Below are 25,319 nucleotides of genomic sequence, written 5' to 3'. Positions count from 1 at the left end.
AAGCACAAAAGACCAAGCTCAAATTATCCTACTTTGAACACAGTATGCAAAGACCTAGCTCTCTAGAGAAACCTATGATGCTGGGAAGGAAGAAAAGTGGAAAGTGGAAGGAAATAGAAGAAGATGACCAGGAACAAAATGAATGGACTCATTTACAATGGCAATGATTGCAGTATTGGAATACCTGAAAGATCAGATTGAGGATAGATTATCATAGTTGACAACTTGATGGCACAAAATCAGTACTTGGAGATATAGAGTTTTGGATCTGGAACAAAATGCTTTCCAACTTGGCAGTAAGTTGGACAAAAAAAATGTGTATTAGAAACTCAAGAAATGGCTGAATACAGTACTATTGTCATCAGAATGCTTGTCCATTTTGCTTTAAGACAACTTTTCTAATTGTAGCTCTAAGAATATCTTTCCCATCGCATTTATCCTTTGTTTAGCAAGAAATGCCAAGGACTACATCTGACACCTCTGTCTGTCAATCAGATACTCTACAGTTGAATTTAGGTTAAATCTGTGTATACTTTTGTTGTTGTTGTTTAAATTAACCTTATTGATAAGATCATCAGTCTCAATTTTACAGTCCCAACAAATTTACAATAAATAACAAGTAGGAATTAAAAATATTTAATAAAGATGATGAGGCTGTTTGAATAGTCTCTCTTCTTATCTTCTCAGAATGGTACATCAAAGATACATTTATATAATAGTATAGGTTTTTGCATTTGAACTCAATCCCACTGTTTATTTTGTAAGCAATCAGTGCAGTTATACTCATGACATATGGATTGATAGTGTTTCATTTTGTTTCAAATAAATGGTTGAGATAAATTCAACAGAGATTAATAATCCAGAACACAATTTAAAATGTAATAGTATTTTCAGGTTTGTCAAAAGTTTTGATTGATTGAAGTAAAAATTGATTTTTTTCTTTTGGCCTTTGGGAATATTTTCATGTATCAACACTGGATGCACTGCTACACGAAACAAACAGGATTTTACTTTGAAAAGCCAGCAAATGAAGCAATAAAAGTACAAACTAGGGGGGAGAAAGTTCCCTAATTTGCCGCCCCCTTGTTTTTTTTTTAAAAAAAATCTTCAAAAGGGAATGTTGAAGTAAAACTCTTTTATCAAACATCAGAGGACTGTATATTGAAGGAGTTTTTCCAATAAAAACCAAATTTTCCCGCTAATGATTAAAATTTATAGTCTGAACTTTCAGAAATGTATCTTTAAAATGTAGAGTTCTTCCCCTCCCTCCCTGTTGATTAATTCCACATGAAAATGTGGAAAATGTTTGTTGTCTACCAATCAGTCCACCCATATGCAAAATTTCATGTATTGATTGTAAATTTCAATTTTGGGGAGAAAGGCAATATAACAAGACATACACATTTGAAACTACAGCCAGAGATACATTCATGTTATTCACAGAACTACAGTAAGTATCCCAGGAGTGATTCCAGTTGTAAGTCCCTTCATGTGCTATGCTTCAGCAAAGAGGGAAGTCCTGTCTTAAGGGGCTTTTTATGGAGATTCTTTGCTTAAAAGCATCATTTGTTTAAAAGGCTGTTTAATCCAAGTCTATTTAGCAGAGAACTGTAAGGCAAAAACTTAAAGGTCTTAAAATTGTCCCCAGGAATTGACACATCGGCAATAAAGCACTCAATCTAGAGGTCACCTGGAGTGCCATCCTAAGGAAAACTAACACTTTCCTAAAAAAACATGGAGCAGCTATTTCTAATTATTTTTCTTCAATAAGAACTTGATCATAAATCACAGGAAAATATTACATAGGAGATGTTGTCATCTGGGCCATCCAAAAATTCCATGAGTGATTGTGTGTATTTGGAACAAACTTCACTAGTCATTGTGTCCTTCCCCTGGTGAATTGTCTTGTATTTCTATTTAAATTCTAATCTTCCTGTGTACCTGTAAAGTTATTGCAAATATATATTCCACTTTATCATACAAGTATGAGAGAAAAAAATGATATTTCTTCACTCTCTGAAGGTCAGTACTCTCTGACTCTGTCTTCAAATTTGACTGGAGTATGGCTAATATAACATTTTCTTAGCATTCACCACCTTTAAATGTAAGTTTTCATTTGGAAAAAGCATGGTTGTTTACCTTGTGGTTTGTGCACACAGTTTCATCATGCCCACTTTGTGTGTTAAGATGGCAGATTTGTCATGGAAATAATGTAAAGCAATATCCACGCAAACCAAAAATTCTTACAATCTTTCTTCTGACTTTAGTGAATAACATCAAAGGGAAACAAGAATAAAACCAGGTTTACAAGCTGCTGGTTATATAGCTTAAGGGTTAAAGTGTAATTTTAAAATCATCAAATCTCTTTGATGATTAATTACAGTATATAACACTGTTATTTTTATTGCTGCAGTTGTGAGCAGACATTTCAAAGATATGTCCTTCAAGATTTTCTGTTTTGCTGATGATAGCCTTAAAATATATGAAAGCCCAAATTTTATTTGCAACCAAACTTAGCAAGTGTGTGCTCAGCAAAACAACGTATTCTGGATATTGCCTTTAAAAAAAATCATTTTTAAAGGTACATAATTCCCATAATTCTTCCAAGATTTTGCAATGTTTAACATTTTGGAAATGGAAAATCATCTCCAAGATTTTAATCATTGTTCTTTTAGCTGTGGCTTCCTAACCTTAGCTTTTCTCATTTAAGATAATTGATAACTATTTGGAAGGTGGCTAAGTCTCCATTTTTCATGCCCCATGAGTAAGGTATTAGGCTTTTTAAACCTTTACAACTACTAAATTATGTTCAAAGAAAACGACTGCTTTTGGATGGATAAGAATGAATAAGTAATGCACAAGAAAAATTGAAGTCTTTATGTTGTCAGTCTTGTCATAGCTGAATTCTAGCATAAGAATGGTAAAATATTCTACTGTTCTTTTCCATTCTGAATATTTTGCAAAATATTAGCAAACTGCAAGACAGTATTCTAATTAAAAATACTATTGCAGGAGTCGGAGTTTGGGCTCTTCTTTTCAGATGAGGTTGAAAGAAGAATCCCATTGTTTGCATTTTAATATGTGAGGTTTTGTCTCCTGGCAGAACCCTCCATCATGCATAGATAGACAGCAGATGCCTGTTCCATCTGGTACAGCTGTTATCTGTTCACTGTTAGGAATTTGTGGTTGCTTCTTTCTTAATGGAAGTGTGAGAGCTTTGTAGCAGCTATTAATCTGCATGTATTTATTAGTCAAACTTGCAGCATGCTGGCAATAATGCTTTTTTTGAAGAATAAAATATATAAATAGCTGTGCCTTTCAAAGGATTCCTTGCTCTCTCTGTGTCTCCCTTTTGTGCTTTGTTAAATTACTTGCTCAGACAATCCAGTCACTCCTCAGAGTTACATAACAAAATAAACAATTGGGTGAGTGGGCAGTATGACAGAAGTAGCAGTGAATACATGGTAAAAGCATATAATGAAATTTCAAGATTTATAAAGGATGGTAGAGAGAAATACTGCATGAGAATATATTTTAGGATTTCAGAATGCACCATGTTAAGAAAACTGCAGTTGTTAGCTTGTCATTCAGCAACTGAACCATGTGCAATTGCAAAGATTATTCTCATTCCTATCATTCATATGTCCTGGTGGGAACTAACATGAATTAAAATATGTGACCTATTGGGAAATAGCAATGTTTAAAATGGCATAATTGATTCCCAATGTGAGAAAAATCAAAGGCCCAAATAAAAAGTGTATTTTCAAAAATCATGGCTAAATGAATCATTGTATTAACATGATCCTGCCCATTCTTTTGGAAATGGTGTTCTTGCTGGGAGAAAATAGTCATCCAATGCTCACCTAGAAGATACATGTTACAAAAGAAAATTGGAATTACAGTTTAGATTGCTTAGAATATAATTCATTCTATGAAACTACAAATTATAATTATTATTCACATGTAATGTATACCCAACCGCATAACAATGCTAAGCAGCTTGCAACACTAAAAAAGAGAAAAACAATTTTTTTTATTTTTTTATTTTAATCCCATTTATATCCCGCCCTTCTCCGAAGACTCAGGGCGGCTTACAATTTAAGCACAAACCAATGTGCTTAGCAGTAGCCTTCATTCTATGAATATGCCTGCTTATTAGGGCTTCCCCCCCCCAAGCGGCATTATTACAAAGTCAGCTTATTGCCCCCAACAGTCTGGGTCCTCATTTTACCTACCTCGGAAGCATGGAAGGCTGAGTCAAACTTGAGCCTGGTGGGATGCAAACCTGCACTAATTGCAGGCAGCTGGTGTTACTTAAGGAGGCATTAGGCCACTGCTCCACCAAGCAATGAAATATACTCCTGTCTATAACCACCGACCCTAGCCCAAAGCCTGATGGAAAAGCCACATTTTAAACAACCATTTCAATAAAAGTGGAAATGAGGCCAAACTCGTATTGGGGGAGGGGGTTACTGTTTCAGAGAGGCCTCCTTCCTGCATTTTATTTTTATTTTATTTATTTTTTTTATTTTAATTCCATTTATATCCCGCCCTTCTCCGAAGACTCAGGGCGGCTTACAAACTTAGCAGTAGCCTTCATTCTATGTATATGCCTGCTTATTAGGGCTTTCGCACACACACCCCAAGCGGCATTATTACAAAGTCAGCTTAATTGCCCCCAACAATCTGGGTCCTCATTTTAACTACCTCGGGAGGATGGAAGGCTGAGTCAACCTTGACCATTTGATCCAGAGGACCTGGAGCAAGCTGACAAATCATGACCGAGATAGGCCACAGGAGACAAATGGTCCCTCAGATAGCAAGAGCCTATAAGCCAGCGGTCTTCAAACTTGGCTGCTTTAAGACTTGTGGACTTCAATTCTCAGAAATCCTCAGCCAGCCATGTTGGCTGAGGAATTCTGGGAGTTGAAGTCCACAAGTCTTAAAGCGGCCAAGTTTGGAGACCCCTGCTATACGCTGAAGAGCTTTAAATGTGCTAACCATCTGGAATTGCAAATTGGCAACCAGCACAACCAATGAAGCAGAAACATGAGCATTCTGTGGCATACTTATTATTATCCATGCCGCTCCATTTTAGATTAGCTGCAGTGTGAGTGATCTTTAAGAGCAGCCATATATACTTACACTGCAGTAGAATACAGATGATGCCTTTAGCTTGCATCTAAGGAACTGCTCTTCACAGTTCTTTCAGGATTTTGGATCACATATTTTAAATGCGTTTACTCTGGAAATGCTGGTGTAGAATTTGGCCAGGTACCAGCTGTGCAGTATAAATTCTGAGGGCCATCAATTGTCAAATAGTTTCATTTTTCTCCCAGAAGGTAAATAGAGCAAAAACTAAATATGGTCAAAGGAATACCAAGGATGTGCCCAGAACAGGTAGCTTGGGCTTGGTAAGTGTATGTTAGGAAAGCTAGGCTTATAATGAGTTGAGATTATCAAACAAGCAAAAATGATTTCTTTAGATATAAAAAGGTAAAGGTTCCCCTGCACATGCGTGCTAGTTGTTTCCAACTCTAGGGGCCGGTGCTCATCTCCGTTTCAAAGCCAAAGAGCCAGTGCTTGTCCGAGGACGTCTTCGTGGTCATGTGGCCAGCATGACTAGACGCCAAAGGAGCACGGAATGCTGTTACCTTCCCACCGTAGTGGTCCCTATTTTTCTACTTGCATTTTTACGTGCTTCGAACTGCTAGGTGGGTAGAAGCTGGGACGAGTAACAGGCGCTCACTCTGTTACTCTTTAGATATATTTATAATCAAATCAATAAATGTTACAAGATGCTATTAAAGAAAATCTGTATTGCTCCCACTTCAGTGATTTGCTGTAAACTATTTAAAACCAGACCTTAGGAAACTATGGTTCTGTAGCCCCTAGAGTTTCTGACCTAGAAATCAAATAAACATTTTATTTTAGTTAAAATCCACAGCTACTCAACTCCTATCTATCGTCAGTTTTATACTCAACAGATGTTGAGAAATCTCATGGCTATAGCTTAAATAAGAAAGTCAGAAACACATTCTGGAGGAAAGCAGTATCAACTGAAGTCACATTTACAGACACAAATAAAAAGCCATATTCATGAATCATTGGGATTCAAGCTTATTTGAGCTTTATTTTCCCCACAAGAGAGCATGTGTTCTATCAGTCAGTTGTAAAGAGCAAGATGAAAGGGCAAAGTTGAAGCTTTGGAGTAATACAAACATGGGTCAGGGAATACCTTATCATTCTGAATAGGATTAAATTTCCAGAACCAGCTGAATTGCTTGCTAGGATACTAAAGCGACTTGGTGGTCTGGATGAACTTTTATTTCTTATCTTTGAAAAATCCTGAACTTCTGATAAAGTGACAGATGACTAAAAAGGGAGAATCAATAGAGATTAAGAAACCTAGATTGATTTAGGGAGATATATAAGCACCTTCCCCTTTATGGATTACGGGCTTGTCATGGCGAAGGGGCTTGCGTAATTCAATGAAGCTATGAGCTATGCCATGCAGGGCCACCCAAGATGGACAGGTCATAACAGAGAGTTTGGACAAAACGTGATCCACTAGAGGAGGTAATGACAACCCACTTCAGTATCTTTGCCATGAAAACCCCATGGACAGTACCAAAAGTCAAAACAATATGGTGCTGGAAGATGAGCCCCTCAGGTCGAAAGGTGTCCAATATGCTACTGGGGAAGAGCAGAGGGCTAGTACTAGTAGCGCCAGAAAGAATGAAGCGACTGGGCCAAAGCCGAAACGACGCTCAGCTGTGGATGTATCTGGTGGTGAAAGGAGAGTCCGATGCTGTAAAGATTTTTTCTCTATAGGAACCTGGAATGTAAGATCCATGAATCAAGGAAAGCTGGACGTGGTCAAACAAGAGATGACAAGACTGAACATCGACATCTTAGGAATCAGCGAACTAAAATGGACAGGAATGGGTGAATTTAATTCAGATGACCATCAGGTATACTACTGCGGGCAAGAATCCCTGAGAAGAAGTGGAGTAGCTTTCATAGTCAATAAAAGAGTAGGAAAAGTAATACTGGGATACAATCCCCAAAATGACAGAATGGTCTCAGTTCGAATCCAAGGCAAACCATTCAATATCACAGTAGTCCAAGTCTATGCCCAAACCACCGGTGCTGAAGAGGATGAAATTGACCGGTTCTATGAAGCCCTACAGCACCTTATAGAACTAACACCAAAAAATGATGTCTTTATCATCATGGGGGATTGGAATGCTAAAGTAGGAAGCCAAAAGGTAACCGGAATAACAGGCAAGTTTGGCCTTGGAGTACAAAATGAAGCAGGGCACAGGCTGATAGAATTTTGTCAAGAGAATAGGATGGTCATAGCAAACACTCTTTTCCAACAACCCAAGAGATGGCTCTACACATGTACATCACCAGACGGTCAACACAGAAATCAGATTGACTATGTGCTGTGCAGCCAAAGATGGAGAAGCTCTATACAGTCAGTAAAAACAAGACCAGGAGCTGACTGTGGCTCAGACCATGAGCTTCTTGTTGCAAAGTTTAGGCTTAAACTGAAGAAAGTAGGGAAAAGTACTAGGCCACTCAGGTATGAATTAAATCGTATCCCTGACGAATATACAGTAGAGGTGACAAATAGATTTAAGGAAATAGATCTGATAGAGTGCCTGCAGAACTATGGACGGAGGTTTGCAACATTGTACAAGAGGAAGCAACTAAAATTATCCCAAAGAAAAAGAAATGCAAGAAAGCAAAATGGCTGTCTGAGGAAGCTTTGCAAATAGCTGAGGAAAGGAGGGAAGCGAAAAGCAAGGGAGAAAAAGAAAGATACACCCAATTGAATGCAGATTTCCAAAGAATAGCTAGAAAAGATAAGAATGCGTTCTTAAATGAACAGTGCAAAGAAATAGAAGAAAACAATAGAATAGGGAGATCTCTTCAAGAAAATTGGAGAGATGAAGGGAACGTTTCATGCAAAAATGGGCACGATAAAGGACCAAAATGGCAGGGACCTAACAGAGGCAGAAGAGATTAAGAAGAGGTGGCAAAATTACACAGAAGAATTATACAAGAACAAGCTTAACGTCCCTGATAACCAAGATGAGGTGGTCACTGACCTCGGGCCAGACATCCTAGAATGTGAAGTGAAGTGGGCCTTTGGAAAGCTGAACAACAACAAAGCTAGTGGAGGTGACAGTATTCCAGCTGAGCTATTCAAAATCGTAAAAGACAATGCAGTAAATGTGCTACACTCAATTTGCCAGCAAATTTGGAAAACTCAACAGTGGCCACAGGATTGGAAAAGATCAGTTTTCATTTCAATTCCAAAGAAAGGCAGTGCCAAAAAATGTTCAAACTATCGCACCATTGCACTCATTTCACATGCTAGTAAAGTTATGCTTAAAATCCTACAAGCTAGACTCCAGCAGTACGTGGATCGAGAACTTCCAGAAGTACAGGCAGGATTTCGAAGAGGCGGAGGAACTAGAGATCAAATTGCCAACATACGGTAGATCATGGAGAAAGCTAGGGAGTTCCAGAAAAACATCTACTTCTGCTTCATTGACTATGCTAAAGCCTTTGATTGTGTGGATCACAACAAATTGTGGCAAGTTCTTAAAGAGATGGGAGTACCAGACCATCTTATTTGTCTCTTGAGAAACCTATATGTGGGTCAAGAAGCAACAGTGAGAACTGGACACGGAACCACTGATTGGTTCAAAATTGGGAAAAGAGTCCGGCAAGGCTGTATACTGTCGCCCTGCCTATTTAACTTATATGCAGAGCACATCATGAGAAAGGTAGGGCTACATGAATCAAAAGTTGGAATTAAGATTGCCGGGAGAAATATCAACAACCTAAGATATGCAGATGATACCACTCTAATGGCAGAAAGTGAAGAAGAACTAAAGAGCCTCTTGTTGCGCATGAAGAAGGAGAGTGAAAAAGTAGGGTTGAAACTTAACATTAAGAAAACCACGATCATGGCATCTGGCCCTCTCAATTCCTGGCAAATAGATGGGGAAGAAATGGAGGTAGTGACAGATTTTATTTTCCTGGGCTCCAAGATCACTGCAGATGGGGACTGTAGCCAAGAAATTAAAAGACGCTTGCTCCTGGGGAGGAAAGCCATGGCAAATCTAGACAGCACACTAAAAAGCAGAGACATCACAAAAGTGCGTATAGTCAAGGCTATGGTCTTGCCAGTTGCAATGTATGGCTGTGAAAGTTGGACCATAAGAAAGGCTGAGAGCCAAAGAATTGAGGCCTTTGAACAATGGTGCTAGAGAAGACTCCTGTGATTCCCTTGGACTGCAAGGCAATCAAACCGGTCAGTCCTAGAGGAGATCAACCCTGACTACTCTTTAGAAGGCCAGATCTTGAAGTTGAAACTCAAATACTTTGGCCACCTAATGAGAAGGAAGGACTCACTGGAGATAAGTCTTGCACACTGCCCTAATGTCATTTTTTATTTGGCTAGGAAATTCCATAAGCAGTTAGTTCACTGGGTGACATGTCTGTTAGATAAAACATACCTGGCTCAAAAAAATCATAGTAAACTGTTAATGAAATATCAAGTGGGATGCCACAAGATTCCTATACTCTTCAATATTTTTATAACTGATTTAAATGAAGAAGTGGACAGAATGCTTATCCAAAGATATTAAAGCAAGAATGACTAATGCCTTAGAAGACAGAATTACAGATGATGAGTTAGACTATGAATAATAGTTGATAATTTAACAAAGACAGATGCATAGTTTTTTGTGTGATAATTTTTTTTTCCTTCCATTCAGTCATTTCTGATTTTCAGAGACTGTCTGAACAAGTCCCTTCAGTTTTCTTGGCAAGGGGTTTTTTTTTTAACTCATTTGCCAGTGGCTCCTTCCTAGGGCTAAGAGAAAGTGACTAGCTCAAGGTCACCCAGCTCTCTTTGTGCATAGGTCACCATGATCTCCCGTTTTCTAGCCTGATGCCTTAACCCTCACACCAAAATGGCTCTCTAGTACTTGTGAAAAAGATTCTGGAATATTGATGTGGTTGATTGCAGAATGAATATCAAATCAGCAGCGTGATGCATATGTGAACAACATGGCCTTTCAGAATATCTGTGAAATTTGGTATTTTTGTGAGCACTGAAAATTTTCCTATCGTATCATCTATGTTGGGTTTCTAGTGTTTGTTGAACTTGGCGTTCTTCTTGCAAAAGTTTCATTACCATATTAGGTAACATCATTGCTTCACTGACTTATGTTAATCTGGTTTTGTAATTAAAAATTGCAAGAAAGAAACAGAACCAGTAAAAACCAAAACCCCACCATTTCAACTCTGAGGAACACACATTTTTTACTATTGCTTATTAGGACGCTGAGCTTGTCGATCAGAAGATCGGCAGTTTGGCGGGTCGAATCCCGAGTGCCGTGTAGCAGAGTGAGCGCCTGTTACTCGTCCCAGCTTCTGCCAACCTAGCAGTTCGAAAGCACGTAAAAATGCAAGTAGAAAAATAGGGACCGCTACGGTGGGAAGGTAACAGCGTTCCGTGCGCCTTTGGCATCTAGTCATGCCGGCCACATGACCACGGAGATGTCCTCGGACAAGCGCTGGTTCTTCCGCTTTGAAACGAAGATGAGCACCGGCCCCTAGAGTTGGAAACAACTAGCACGCATGTGCGGGGGAACCTTTGCCTTTATTATATACAGTATATCTCAATATTTTTGCTGTACATCTCAATAGTAGCATACTTAGACCTGATGAAATATGATAAAAGAATAGGAAATTATTGGAAGTTAATTAAAGATCAGTCCACTATTAATCACACTTGGATAAAATGCAAATATGATTCTAAGCGATCTGATGTGGTAGCATACCTTATATTGTTAAAATAACATTAAAATAAATAAATAAATAAATAAATAAATAAATAAATAAATAAATAAATAAATAAATAAATAAAAGAGCTATTTGGTTTAGAAGATAAAATAGGGTGAAATAATCTTAGATCCTAGGTAGAAGCCAACCTAATTGCCCAAAAATCACAAAACCACTACAGATCAACTGAGTTTTCTATAAGTGACTTGTAAGAGCAACATGGTAATTTTATTAAGTCCTCAACTTGATTGATTGATTTGATTTGATTTGATTTGATTTGATTTATTATATTTATATCCCTAAGGACTCAGGGTGGCTCACAACAATAAAAACTAAAAAAGAACATGAAAATACAAAATTTAAAAAAGAATTAAACATTAGATATGTTCAATACATAGAATTTAACCCCATAAAACCAAATTTAAAACCATAGTCAGTCCAGGCCCGATTGTTGAAATATCCATGTCTTCAGGTCACGGCGAAAGGACCGAAGGTCGGGGGCCATCCGCAGCTCTGGAGGCAACTCATTCCAGAGGGTCGGCGCACCAACAAAGAAGGCTCTCCCCCTAGGGGTTGCCAGCCGGCATTGCTTAACCGATGGAACTCTGAGGAGGCCGACTCTGTGGGAGCGAACCGGGCGATGGGAGGTTGACAATGGCAGCAGGTGGTCTTGCAATAGAATAGGGAGATCTCTTACAAAGAGTTCATGTACCTTGGCTCTGGAAGGCTTGTGCAGTAGTGTCCTCATTTATTGCTATACTAAATGTATGTATCCAGTGTATAAAAAAGAGAGTTCAGACCGATTTAAGAATGTGGAAAATTTATATATATATATATATATTAAAAAAAGAATATTCAACTTAGAAACCTATCTTGTCAAAGTTTCCAGTGCCAGTAATTATTTTCATGGTATTGAAACATATCCTGTATGTTTTCATTTTCTCATTTCCCTTCCCCCCGCCCCTTATTTCATTTCTTATTTTCATCTTTAAGTGCAATCATGTTACTTACAATGCAAGGCAATAAGTTTCCATTCAAAAGTTCCATTGAGGTTAATCAGGGTTAATTCCAGGTATTCAACTGAAATTTCTATTATTTGACTTCATCCTGGGGAAGGGAGAGCTAGCTGAATAGTAGTTCCAAGTACTGAAATTCTGGCAGATTTTGAAGGCAGATTAAGGTGGGTTAATCATGTATTAAAACTCCATCAGGACAAACTTGAGGCCTGACAACAAGGTGGTCACCTCCATCTTGCTTAACGAAGGTGTTTGGAACCAGAATTTCTGTCACTAAGGAAAGAATTATTTGAGGAGAACTTTTTGCTAAGAGTTTCTGGCAACTTTGATGCACTGAATTCTAAATCGATCTTTTACACTTCTAGCAACATTTTTTTAAAAAAACCGTAAATAATATTTATTTAAAATTAATAATTATAACATGTTGTAATTATATTCTGACCTCAAACTGAATATATATGTACTGTAAATACACAGCCATTCAGTACATGTGTTTCTGTGTATTTTCCCCTGAATGTTGTTGGAATTGCACCAATCAATTGCTAAGCATCCAATTACTTAGCTTTCAGTTGGATTTAATTCAGAATACTCTTTTAAAGCTTTTAAAATAAATTAGTAGGCACAGGCTAATATTAATAATACATTGTGCAGAAATGAGAAACAGATTAAGCGGTAAAATGATTTTGGTGATCTATTCTTTTTAAACCCCAATCCCTGTTACACTGTATCTATCAGCTGTTACTGTTACAACATTCCAGTTTTTATATACTGTTAACGGAGAGAATTTGTTTTCTCATAATTTCTGTTTCACATTTTCTTTTTAATGTTTTTATAACAAATCTATCAAGCTATTAGGCGTTCTTACCATAAAGCTTTAATATAAATTTCTTTACCATCAACTACAGAATTTAAAACTTTGTAATATAAATACTCTCTTAAATACTTTACTGCATAATATGAACATTAGAGGAAACTGGCACTTGCAAAACCAACACTTCATTTCTTCTTTTTCATTCTTAGAGAAAATTGCATAAAATAGGCATGTGTCTGGCCTTGTTATGAGTCTCTGTTTTTAATGGTAACATGATAGGCTGTCTGTCATATATATGGTGCCTATCTGAAGTTCTTGAAAACTGGTTAGAGGGGGAATATGCAGTTTAAAAGTAAAATTCAAATGGGTTCTACCAGTTCCACAATACAAACAGTGGCAGTATATCAGATGCTCATCTGCTGGGTTCTTTTATGTGTCAATGTTATACTCGCACATGTTTTATTAATACTGCCATTCTCTGGAATTCTCATTTCTGAATAATTTCCATCCTATAGTAATCAAATACTACTCAAGTGTTATTCGATTTCTCTTTCTCTCCCCCTCACAATTTACAGCACGATGTATCTCAGACACGACTCAAAACAACCCTGGATGGTGTGGTGGAGGAATGTGTTAGCTTCGTAGGAGTCGATATTAACATCTGCTCAGAAAAGTTATTAAGGTGAGCTTGAAAATTTTTCACTTAGATAGTTTCAAATTTCAAAGTATTCATACAGTGGTTCTATATCTTTGGACTAGTTCCTTGGACCCTAGTTGTATTTTTATTCCTAGGACTGTAACACTTGTTCTGTAAATGGAATCACCTTCACAACCAGAGCTAAAGTTAACTCTGTATCCACAGATCAATCCCTTCTTTATTACTTAGCAGTGAATATGCACATCTGAATGTTCTTCCACTCCCTTTCACCAACACCACAGCCAAAACAGAAATAGCCTTCTGTGGTTTGTATATGGCATAGCAGTTTATAAAATTGTTGGAATTTATAAAGTTGCTGGAATTGGGTATGTCTAGTTTAATGAAGAGAAGGAGTAGGGGGAGACATGATAGCAGTATTCCAATATCTCAGGGGTTGCCACAAAGAAGAGGGAGTCAAGCTATTCTCCAAAGCACCTGAAGGCAGGACAAGAAGCAACAGATGGAAACTAATCAAAGAGAGAAGCAACTAGAACTAAAGAGAAATTTTCTGACATTTAGAACAATTAATCAGTGGAACAACCTGCCTCCAGAAGCTGTGAATGCTCCAACACTGGAAGTTTTTAAAAAGAGACTGTACAGCCATTTGTCTGAAATGATATAGGGTTTCCTGCCTGAGTAGAAGTTTGGACTAGATGACCTCCAAGGTCCCTTCCAACTTTATTGTTGTTGTTGTTGTTATAAATACATTTCTTTATTTCATGGTTTATATCCTCCCCTCATTCACATGGTTCTATTGGAACCATGACAATAATCTGGATAGTATCAGACCAAGAAATCCAACCAAATATAATTTAAATATAAGCTCAAAATTACATATAAGAGATATGACCCATGACAGAAAAGGCCACCATTGTCACCTCACAAGTTAGTAATGTAGGAAGGGGGGAGGCATCCATACCTTGGGAGGGAAACTGCCATTAAAAAGACCTCTGTCCTGTGTACTTTGCTCAGATGATGCAAGTAAGCCAGAAAAAAGCTGTTTCCAAAGTGGTTACCAGGTAAATTTATTGAGGCAGGAATTAGCTTGTGGAATTCGTACTTCAGCAGGTCTTATTTCTATGACTTCCTAGTTATTGATTTTTCTTTAATTCCTATTTCTATCAATTTCCCTGGAATAGATATTAAGCCGAGCAGTCTATAATCTCCCAATTCCCTTTTTAAAATTGATGTCACATTAGTTACCTTCCAGTCCTCTAGTCCTTTGCTAAGAGATTAAACACTTTCACCTCTGAGATTTTTTGAGAATTCTCGAGTGGATATCATCAGGATCTGGTGAGTTGTTGCTGTGCAGTCTCTCAAAGTATCCTAGAATAATGTCTACTTTCTGCAATTTGCTTAATTTATTTGAATTCCTTCTGATAAATTTAACACAGGTTCAGATAACTTTCTTGTGCAAGTTTATGTTACCTGCAGATAATTCAGAGTTCCTCTGCAATCTCTTAAACTTTCATTTCATTGTTATGTTTCTGATGACCCAATCACTTCTGTGCCAGCTTTCTCCTTTGAATATATTGATAGGGTTTTTTGTTTTGTGGTTTTTTTTTTGCTTCTTTTAATGTGTTTTTTGCCTTATAGTTCTCAACTACTATTTTGCACTATTATCATATTACTGGTTTTTTTCTGACAAAGTTACTGCTCCTTTTAGTTCTTGAATAAGATTTCCATTTCTTGAAGGAAGCTTTAACTTCTATAGCTTCCTGAAAATTGCTAGAAAGCCTTGCTGGTCTTTTTGTGGTTAAACCTTTCTTATACATTCCAATTGGCCATCAGTCATTGTGGCTTTAAATTACTTCCAGGCATTATTAAGAGATTAGGCTCTCATGTACTTGCAGTCTGTTTTGCACCAGTGCTCTGCATTTTTCAGTAGTTCCCTATTTTTAATCAACTGTCACTTCACATGACTTGTTTGCTGTTTGCCATTTTTATGAAGGTTAAATGTAACAGCGTTGTAGGCACTGTTCCTGTAGGTTCCATAACACTTATATCTCACCCCACATCAGAGTATTATATGATCAGATATTAAATCAAAAGCCCTCCAGCCTCAGATTAAAATCTTTGTTATTAGACCTGTCACCTAAGAAATTGCCTTCTTCTGTAGTAATGTCTCGTCTCGTAAGTGTACTTTTTCCCCAAGATTTCTCTTCACCCTAATGGTAGGTAAGTTTTTATATTGGGAGTAGGACAAAGTTATTGCATTCCAAAAGATCTCTTCTACATACCAATCTGACTCTCTAACCATTTTTAGCTCAACCATCTTGGTTTCAAGGGAACTAACTTGTTTCCTGAGATCCAGGTCTTACTGCAGCAGGCACAAGACCATGACCTAGACTCACTAGGCGCAGATAGTCCTGTGCGTGGATTGGGAAATTCTGCTGGTTTTCTTTCTTCATATTGTTATGTTACTTGCTTGATTTTATTCTTTCTGAGTTTGGATCTATAGCAATGGCCCCCAATCTTTTGAGCACCAGGGAAAGGCTCCATGGAGAAAGGTTTTTATGCGGACTGAATGCTGCCTGCATCCCGCGGATGGCGCTTTGCTTATTTGCGCGGACTGGTTGCTGGCATGCCGCAGAGCGATGCCAATCCACAGACCGAGGGTTGGGGACCCCTGATCTATAAGAAAGTGTTAAGTTACAGTTTTACAAAATGAGGCTTCCTCACACAATTACTAAATGTACTCTGATGCTTAGTTTCTGTATTTGAGAAGTTATTGTGCTCCTCCTTTGCTATACTCCTCCGTTTTGGTTTCCCCTCCTTTTAATATATCCTGGCTGCTATCTGTCTAGTATTTCTCCTCCTTCTCGACTGTGTTTTTCTTAAACATAACTGTGGTAAGGTTTCATAGGTCTGAAATGTTATAGGGAAACCAACCAACACTTAAGCTTTCGGAATTAGTAAAACTGCACTATCCTGTATTATTAGCTGAAAAAGCCATTGTTTGAATGGAGATCTCTGGATTTATCACTTCAACAGTAGGGCAGCTACAATTAAGCTTTTTTCCAATCACCCTAAAGCAAGCAGTCTCTGTATTATGTTGCTTTGATATTGCTTATTGCTTCCTTTTATGAAATGTAATTCCAAATCTTCTCTTACTATGCTTGTTAGACATGTTGCAGGACTGAATGCCAACACGGCTAAAAATATTATTGAATGGCGAGAGAAAAATGGACCATTTATCAATCGGGAACAGCTTAAAGATGTCAAAGGATTGGGACCAAAATCCTTTCAACAATGTGCTGGCTTTATCAGAATCAATCAGGAATACATCAGATCATTCTGCAGGTAACATTAAAAGGGTGTGAGGTTGATTACTTATTTTCCACATGTAAGTAGAGATTTGATATAAGAAAACCCCCAGAACGTAATAGGTTAGAATCTTTGACTGGAGAGTCTGAATTTAGGATGAAAGTAATTTGTAGTCTGACATTTAGTCAATTATAGCATAAGAGGGGTCATAGAAAGCCAATGTGATTTAGCCGTGTCATAGATTCACATCTCAGCTCAGCTATGAAGTTTATAACTCAGCTTTTAGATATTAATTACCATCTCTTAACATAATGAAATAAGCATACAGATGGAGACAAGACAGTTTTTCCCCACTAAGCTTCCACTACTCCAACCTCCCATCCATCCTCATCAACTGCCATGTGGGAAGACACGCTGAGTTGTTATATGTTGATACCATTTGTTTTGTATTTACAAAATAGTAAATGTTGCTTATGAATCACCTTGGAAGGATATGTGAGGTAAAAGTTGAGATATTGATCCATTTAACTTTAATAAATATTGTTTACTCTTACAAAGAAACTATCAAATGTAATAAATATAATTAAATTTGAGATGGTATTCTAACATTATAGAAAAAACATCCAGAGAAATTCTATTGGGAGTGCAAAGAGAGAATAAGCAGAATCTCTTTCCTCTTCTTTTTCCACGTTATCCCACCTAGAGGTTGCAGCCCTCAATAGTAATAACTACCTTACACATATTTGTATGTTATTATGTCTTACAATGCCAATTTGACTTTGGCCCAGTGACGAATATTCTCTGGCACATAAAGACTGTATGTTGTAATAAAGTTTCTCATCATTTCCAAGGAAAGAAACACCAAATGACTGTTCAATTAAATTTTAAGCAGAACAGAAACGTAATAGCAATTTGATTGAACATCCTGGGACTAAGCACAAAGACTCATTTCAGAAGCTGAAGGTTAACACAACTTTGGATATAGAGATATCTTAAATGGTCCTCCCTTCCCCTCTCTCCCCATATTAATAACTTTGAACTTGTTGTACTAGTCAACCTAAGATATCATAGGAAGCTGTAGCTGCATTTGGGATGCAGCTGGTATGGGGAAAAAACATACTGTAAGACAGTGCAAGGAATTCTGGCTCTCATATTGATGCACATGTTTTCAATATATGGAGTCATATCTTCCGATCTATGATTGGTCTTGGAATTCAATGAAAACCCATAACAATTAAATAGAAATATAAGTTGATAATAGTTCTGTGCATGGACCACTTTGGCTGTGTAATAGTAAGTTTATGAGTAAGGTTTTCTTTGGCATATAGGGTGGGATATCAGATACAATGACTGTGTACAATAAAAAATAAATAAAAAACACCAACATATTAAGGTTTTAAGTCAACAAACTCACCCACACAAAAGCAGGGAAAATGAAAAATGATCTCAGTTATCAAGAAAAAAGCAGAGGGATTCTCAGTTTGATGTCTGAGCAGTTTATAGGAAACATATGAATCAATCTTACAACAGTTCTAACTATAGTCTATTAATTTAGTATTAGCCATACAGACCAGCAGTGTCATTTCAAGATTTTTGAGGTTGTCAAAAATTGAATCTGATGCCCTGAAACTACAAGCCATGCGTTCTGCAATTGCTCTGTGCTTCATGAGTGAAGCTATGGGGTGAACATTTACATTATTCTTTGTACCTGAAATATTGAACCTGGTGTTTTTTTTAAAAAAAAATTGCTCAATTTCAAGGGAGCTTGACAGAAATACAAATAATTAAATTAGAGCACATATTATGCACAATATGCAGAAATTTTAGGATTAGCTAATTATATTGTTCATTTGTTAGCAATGTGTATATTGAGTTTGAGGTTTTGTAGCTTTGCCCATTGGGGAGAAACGGAAAAGAAACATATGATGTTAACTAGTTTAATGATAACTACATCCTTTTCTCTTTTGATTTGGATCTCAGTCAACAGAGTGGGCTTGCAGCTGGGGGTCATAAAGCAGTCACAAACGAGAAAGGGGGGAAAAAGAAAACCAAAGCTGCAGCAAATGTCATTCAGCAGCCAAATCCTTTGGATGAAACATGTATCCACCCTGAATCATATAATATTGCAATGAGGTAAGCTATGAAAAAATGTATGCATTTGTCCTTAAAGCTTGGCCTTGTTCAGCCAGAGTGGTCCCTTTGATCTTGTTCTTTTTCTGCTCTCAGCCATTGCCAGGTCTTGTTATTATCTGCTTTCCCTGCTAGTTGTTTAATATATTGGCCATGTAATGCTTTGTCTTCCCACACCTCCATTCTGTTTTTCATTTGGTTTTTCACGTAGGACAGTTTGGTCTCTCCAGTACTCAGTAAACCTTCTGGATATACTTGCTGATGTCATTATTATTTGCATCTACTTAGCAAGCTTTTTGTCTTCTGTCACTTTGAAAGCAAAATGGATTTTTTAAAAATTAAGATAATTAAATCCTTTGAAGAATAATAGCAACAACAACAACAATAACAACAATAATAATACAGTTGGAAGGGACCTTGGAGGTCATCTAGTCCAACCCCCCTGCTCAGGCAGGAATCCCTATACCATTTCAGACAAATGGCTGTCCAGTCTCTTCTTAAAAACTTCCAGTGTTGGAGCATTCACAGCTTCTGGAGGCAGGTTGTTCCACTGGTTAATTGTTCTAACTGTCAGGAAGTTTCTCCTTAGTTCTAGGTTGCTTCTCTCCTTGATTAGTTTCCATCCATTCCTTCTTGTCCTGCCTTCAGGTGCTTTGGAGAATAGCTTGGCTCCCTCTTCTTTGTGGCAACCCCTGAGATATTGGAACACTGCTATCATGTCACTCCTCCTCCTTTTCTTCATTAAACTACACATACCCAATTCCAGCAACTGTTCTTTATATGTTTTAGCCTCCAGTCCTCTGGTCATCTTTGTGGCTCCTCTCTGTACTCTTTCTAGAGTCTCAAAATCTTTTTTACGTCATGGTGACCAAAACTGGATGCAGCATTTCAAGTGTGGCCGTACCAAGGCATTGTAAAGTGGTATTAATACTTCATGTGATCTTGATTCTATCCCTTTGTTAATGCAGCCTAGCACTGTGTTGACTTGTTTGGTAGCTGCAACACACTGCTGGCTCATATTTAACTATAACTATTTGTGAATAAAATCTTTATTTAAGCATCAAAAGTGAAACAATTGCTGCACAAGGGACTAATTATGGATTAGTCCCTTGTGCAGGAGCCTTAGAATGTTTACACAGAAGTAAAGGTATTTGAGTAAAACGGGAATTTTTGACTGATATCAAATTCCTCTTAATGATTTTAGTAGAAATATTTTCATCAGAATTACAGCAGTGAATTTAAGGTAAATTCCCTTCCCATGCATATTCTGATCAATTAATATTAGATGAAATACTCAATACCACATGTCATTTTGACTTCTAATTAGGAATGCTTACAATTACATAACATGTGCCGTACAATTGTTCCATACACATTGTCATAGATGTGTCATTTAACTCTGTCAGAAAGGCTTGGGGTGGGAGACTTTAACAGTTTTTTGTGTGCATCCTCAAAGCATCTCCTTGTCAACACCCACCATGTTTCTGACATGTCTCAAATAAGTGGGAGCCAGAGAAATAGCCAACTACAACTTACGACATCTGGCAAACAGCATGTGCTTAGTTACTAAATTACAACCCTCTCCCCCCCAAAAATTCTAATTCTTTTCAGCTTATAAAGATTCAATCTAACATAATAATGGATGTAACAATTAACTATCACTAACTCAGCACTATAGAAGATCCTTTATCCTTTGTTTTCAATGCAAATGTAGTAAAAGTTTGAGTTAAACTGAAATCTTGTTGAATTAATCATATTTTAATTTTTTTTTTAAAAAAAACCCTCCACAAACCCTTTCAAGACAGTGGCTTAAATTAGGGTAAGTTTAATGCTCATTAAGACAAGCTGATAAGTAAATTACAATATTATGAAACCAGATTGCAACATCTGGTTTATCAGTTTTATTTCCTGAGGACTTAGAGCATTTACATTTTAAGGGATATATGCATGATATACATTTGGGTATATGTCTTTTTGAATATTACTTGGCTTTAAAGACCATTAATACCATTCCTTTCCTTCCCCTCCCAACCTTTTCCCATGGTCTGCATGGAGAACATGAGATTGGAAAAGACTATCCTAAAGAGTAGCGTCAAAGCCATATTCTCCATTTCATATTCTAGAATAGACTGCACAGTTCTGGGTCTTACTGTGAATATTCTAGGACCACTGTGATAATATATGTTATTTGCTTTTTTATGTCTAGTTCCTTACTTTTATTCTCTAGCCGTTCTTGTCTTGAATCAAAATCACGTGAGGTATTAGTGCTGCTTTATAAAGCCTGTGTAAGACCATACTTGGAATATTGTATCCAGTTTTGGTCACCACATTACAAAAAAGATGCTGAGACGTTGGGAAAAAGTGCAAAGAAGAGCAACTAAGCTGATTAAAGGCCTGGAGGCTAAAACATATGAAGAACGGTTGCAGGATTTGGGTTTGGGTAGTTTAGAGAAAAGAAGGAGTAGGGGGGGCATGATAGCAGTATACCAGTATTTGAGAGGTTGCCACAAAGAGGAGGGGGTCAACATATTCTCCAAGGAACCAGAGGGCAGGACAAGAAACAATGGATCGAAATTAATCAAGCAGAGAAGCAAATTAAGGAGAAATGTCCTAACAGTGAGGACAATTAACCAGTGGAACAGCTTGCTGTCAGAAATTGTGGCTGCTTTATCACTGAAGGTTTTTAAGAAGAGGCTAGAAAGTCACTTTTCTGAAATGGCATAGGGTCTCCTGCTTGAGCAGGGGTTGGATTAGAAGATCTCCAAGGTCTGATGAGCACAGCACAAAACATCGTGGGCTGTCCCCTGACACCACTGGATGACATCACCAGGGCTCGCTGCCTTGGAAGTGTGAGGAAAATTCTCAGGGACGACTCACACCTTGGTCGATATCTCTTTACTCTCCTACCATCGGGTAGGAGATATAGGAGTATAGCCAGCCGTACCAACAGGCTGAAGAACAGCTTTTATCCATGGGCTGTCAGGCTCTTGAACGGGAAATAATTTTATGTATGATTGACTTGCGAGGCCGGTGTATTGTGCAATTAACTCACATGGTGTAACAAGATTGTGAGTCTGTTGTCACTGTGAGTTGTGGGGGGGGGCACGAAGGGAGGCTCAGCCAATCTTAATGTATACGTGGTTGTACTTTGACAATAAAGGTTCATTCATTCAGCTGTATTCTGTTTGAAGAATCACAAACTGTAAACTTCTTGGGATACAGCCTATCTTACTTTACCTCTTAAGGCTAAGGCAATACGCATATTAACTGTCCAATATAAACAGTAGTAATAGCAACAAAATTCCTTTCTGAAGTTTCAACAAAACAGCCACAGATACATTTTTTCCACTTAAAATAGTATTGTTAAAATAAGGGAATCCCTCTCTATTTCATGACTAACTAGAGATAGTAACATTTATTTGGTATCAGTACATTGAAATAAGATGGCACCTTTTATTATGGTAATAGGCAACATCCAGTTGATTGCAAAAGCACGCCTTCCTATTTCCATATGCCTACCTTGCCTCCTACATCTAAAGGAAAGAGCTAAAAGGCTAGGTACAGTTAGTGCCAGATATAACTCATCCTTGGACAGAAAAGCACCTTTACCTATATCAGATTTGCTCTTCTTTCACTGCAGTCCAAAAACTGCAGTCCAAGCCTCCTACAGAGACACTCTGGCACTCAAGAAATACCTTTCTGGGAGGCTGAGATACGTGCCAGAGGAAAAGTAGGAAGACTTCCATTCTATACCTTAACTAGAGACCAAGCAGAAATGCACTCATATAGTATGGGATATAAGCAAAGAAATTTGTATTTTTTTTTTCTTTTGTAGCTAGTAAGTTATTCTTTGGAATAGATCGGTGGTACCTTTCTGCATAGTTTTAGAAATAGGTTCCATCACACTGTTTAAACTAAGGAAATTTCAAAAGTATGTCTTAAACTAGCCTCTTAGCAGTCAGTATTTATCTAGATATTAGGAACACTAATAGTATGCAACCCGCGGCTCCGGAGCCACATGCGGCTCTTTCAGCCATCTCCTGCGGCTCCCAGTCTTCTGCCATGTGCAGTCCAAAAAAAAAAAAAAGTGGGACTAAAAAAGTTCAACCAATCAATTCAAATATGCAGGGTAGGTGCATATCTCGCCTTGGCTCCACTCTTCAGTCAAACCCTGTTCTGCACATGCGCGCATGTACGTGCATGCGCACACATTTTTTTGCGGCTCTCAGTTTTTCCTTTTGTGAGGGAACCAGTTCTGAGTGGCTCTTTCACTGTTTCAGGTTGCTGACCCCTGGTCTACACAAATAATTAGCCTATTTGCTGTATCAAGCAGGTTCATTTGTTGGCAGATCTTTAACGTATACTATAGAAACTTCTGGAAATGATAATTTTCATTCATCCCAATTGATGTTCAAACCTATTCATTATCTTTAAAAATTGTTACATGAATTAGCATTTCTTTTTATTGAAGTTTCAGCAAATTCACCTAGAATGCGGTAACATCATGAATTATGAAAATAAATACTAATGTACAGATTACAGTGACTATCCAAAATGTGATGAATGCTGGTATTTGCATGAGAATATTGACATTTTCAAGTAAAATTTTCAAAGTTGGAGTCCTTTAAAAACTTACTTCAAATAAACACTAGCAGTATTATGTGTCTAGTGTTACATTCCTAAGAATTAACTTCTATATCTACCTATTGAAAAGTTAGCTCTGTTTGATTCAATAGGGCTTACGTCTGCATAATAGCAAGTAGAACTGCAGCCTAAGTATCTAAAACCTCCAACATGCATCAATGAATTTTTCAATATACTTAATTATGAATGTCAAAATAGGAAGGTGGGAAAGAATACCAGATATTATCTCCATTATTGCATTTTCATGTGGGATCATCAATATTAATAAAATTAGAATATTTGTTGAGTATATGATAAAAAGAGTTTACTATTTAACTTCTAACACTGATCTTTTAATTTATATTTCAGCATTTAACATATGTTTTCATAAACTTTAAATATCTGCATAGTATAATTTTGTGCTTGTGTGCATTTTATATCAAATTAGTGTTCTTACATCGGCTTCAGTATACCAGTTGTTCTGCCCAACAAAAAATAAATGAAGGCAGAGAGAAATTGCTTACAGCGTTGTTCTTCCTTCCACATAGCATTGTGTAGCATAATGATATTATACCATTATTCCATTTTCTGTGACCTTGGTGTAACTGGATGTTTTTCTATACCCAAAAGAATTTGCTTTGTTCTTAGCAGTGACATTTAAAAATAGAGGAGGTCAATATGCATTACCGCTGAAATGGAGTTTTGTCTTTAATATTGATTTCTCTTCCAAATGCCCTCCAAGGCTATTTATTTGGGTGAAAATGAGCCATGAAATAGGAAGGAAGGAAGGAAGTTCACTAAGAACACAGTTGATATAGGAATGACTGTTTTCCCTAAATCAAATGTTGCTCTAAAAGTGTACAAGAAGTGGAATTGTTTCTTTGAATATAAATTTATAAGATTGACTATAAATTCTGAGCTTGGCTGTTGGATTTTTCCACAAATTTTCATTCTTCTTCTTAAATGGGCAAATTGGTTAGAAACAACCAGGGCATTTTCCCTAACAATTTTAGTTTACTTCAATAAATTGGAATTTTTCCATGAAAAGTTACCAACACATAACAAGGAAGGAGCTCTTAAATCAAATATAATTTGCCATTAACCTAATAAAGGTAAAGATTTAACCTGGTTCGTGTCCAACTCTAGGGGGCAGTGCTCACCTCCATTTCTCAGCCAAGGGAGCCAGTGTTGTCCAAACGCATTTCTGGGGTCATGTGACCAGCATGACTATATGCTGAGGTGCAGTGAAGTGGTATCTATTTATCTGCTTGCATTTGCATGCTTTTGACCTGCTATGTGGGCAGGAGCTGGGCCAAGAAACGGAAGTTCACTCCTTCGTGCAGTGCTCAGATCTCGAACCTAGGCTGTCAGCTGACAAGCTCAGCATCTTTTACCGCTGAGCCGCCACACTAAGCTAATCAAAGCAGACATTGTTAGCTAAGGAAAGATGACAGACCTGACGTTGGAAACCTTTCTTTGTTGCTACCTGCAAATCTAGTGACCTTTGACAATCATAGAACTAACACCTCTGGGCTACAATATAACTTTATAGAATGTAACTTTGCCCCAAAAATATCTACATTCTGTTATTATCCACCAAAATGACCAAAGCAAATTATATATTGGCTGAAAGCCTGAATTTTACCAGTATTGGGGGAAAATGATTAACATTGGCAATGAAATGTTTTAAATAATAGTTATTTAAAAATAGCTTGCTAACCATTAAAAAATCTGTCCAAAGCTCTGTCAAAGTTTCTAACAGGAATTTGAACTGCAGTGTTGTTCTTTACATTCCACTCTTCAAATGTATTTTTTCAGGAAGCTTTGAGTAAAATATAGAACTACAGCAATAAAATAGCAATCATGACCACATGGATTTGAAAGGAAAAACTAAAAATGCTTT

General features: G+C 37.4%; 1 protein-coding gene across 1 annotated transcript in view; it reads left to right on the top strand.

Annotated features, from left to right (window-relative positions):
• SRBD1 (S1 RNA binding domain 1) overlaps nucleotides 1-25,319 on the top strand; it is a 164,826-nt gene that overhangs the window by 126,900 nt on the left and 12,607 nt on the right. Inside the window, exons 17-19 of the mRNA XM_081315106.1 lie at nucleotides 13,275-13,381; nucleotides 16,523-16,699; nucleotides 18,644-18,796. Of these exons, the coding sequence (XP_081171232.1) occupies nucleotides 13,275-13,381; nucleotides 16,523-16,699; nucleotides 18,644-18,796 (437 nt within the window). The remainder of the gene's footprint in view (nucleotides 1-13,274; nucleotides 13,382-16,522; nucleotides 16,700-18,643; nucleotides 18,797-25,319) is intronic.

The sequence above is a fragment of the Vipera berus genome, assembly GCF_964194415.1.
Source record: "Vipera berus genome assembly, chromosome: 1".
Taxonomy (NCBI): domain Eukaryota; kingdom Metazoa; phylum Chordata; class Lepidosauria; order Squamata; family Viperidae; genus Vipera; species Vipera berus.
The sequence above is the reverse complement of the archived record's forward strand: the minus strand, read 5'-3'. Positions and strand labels throughout refer to the sequence as shown.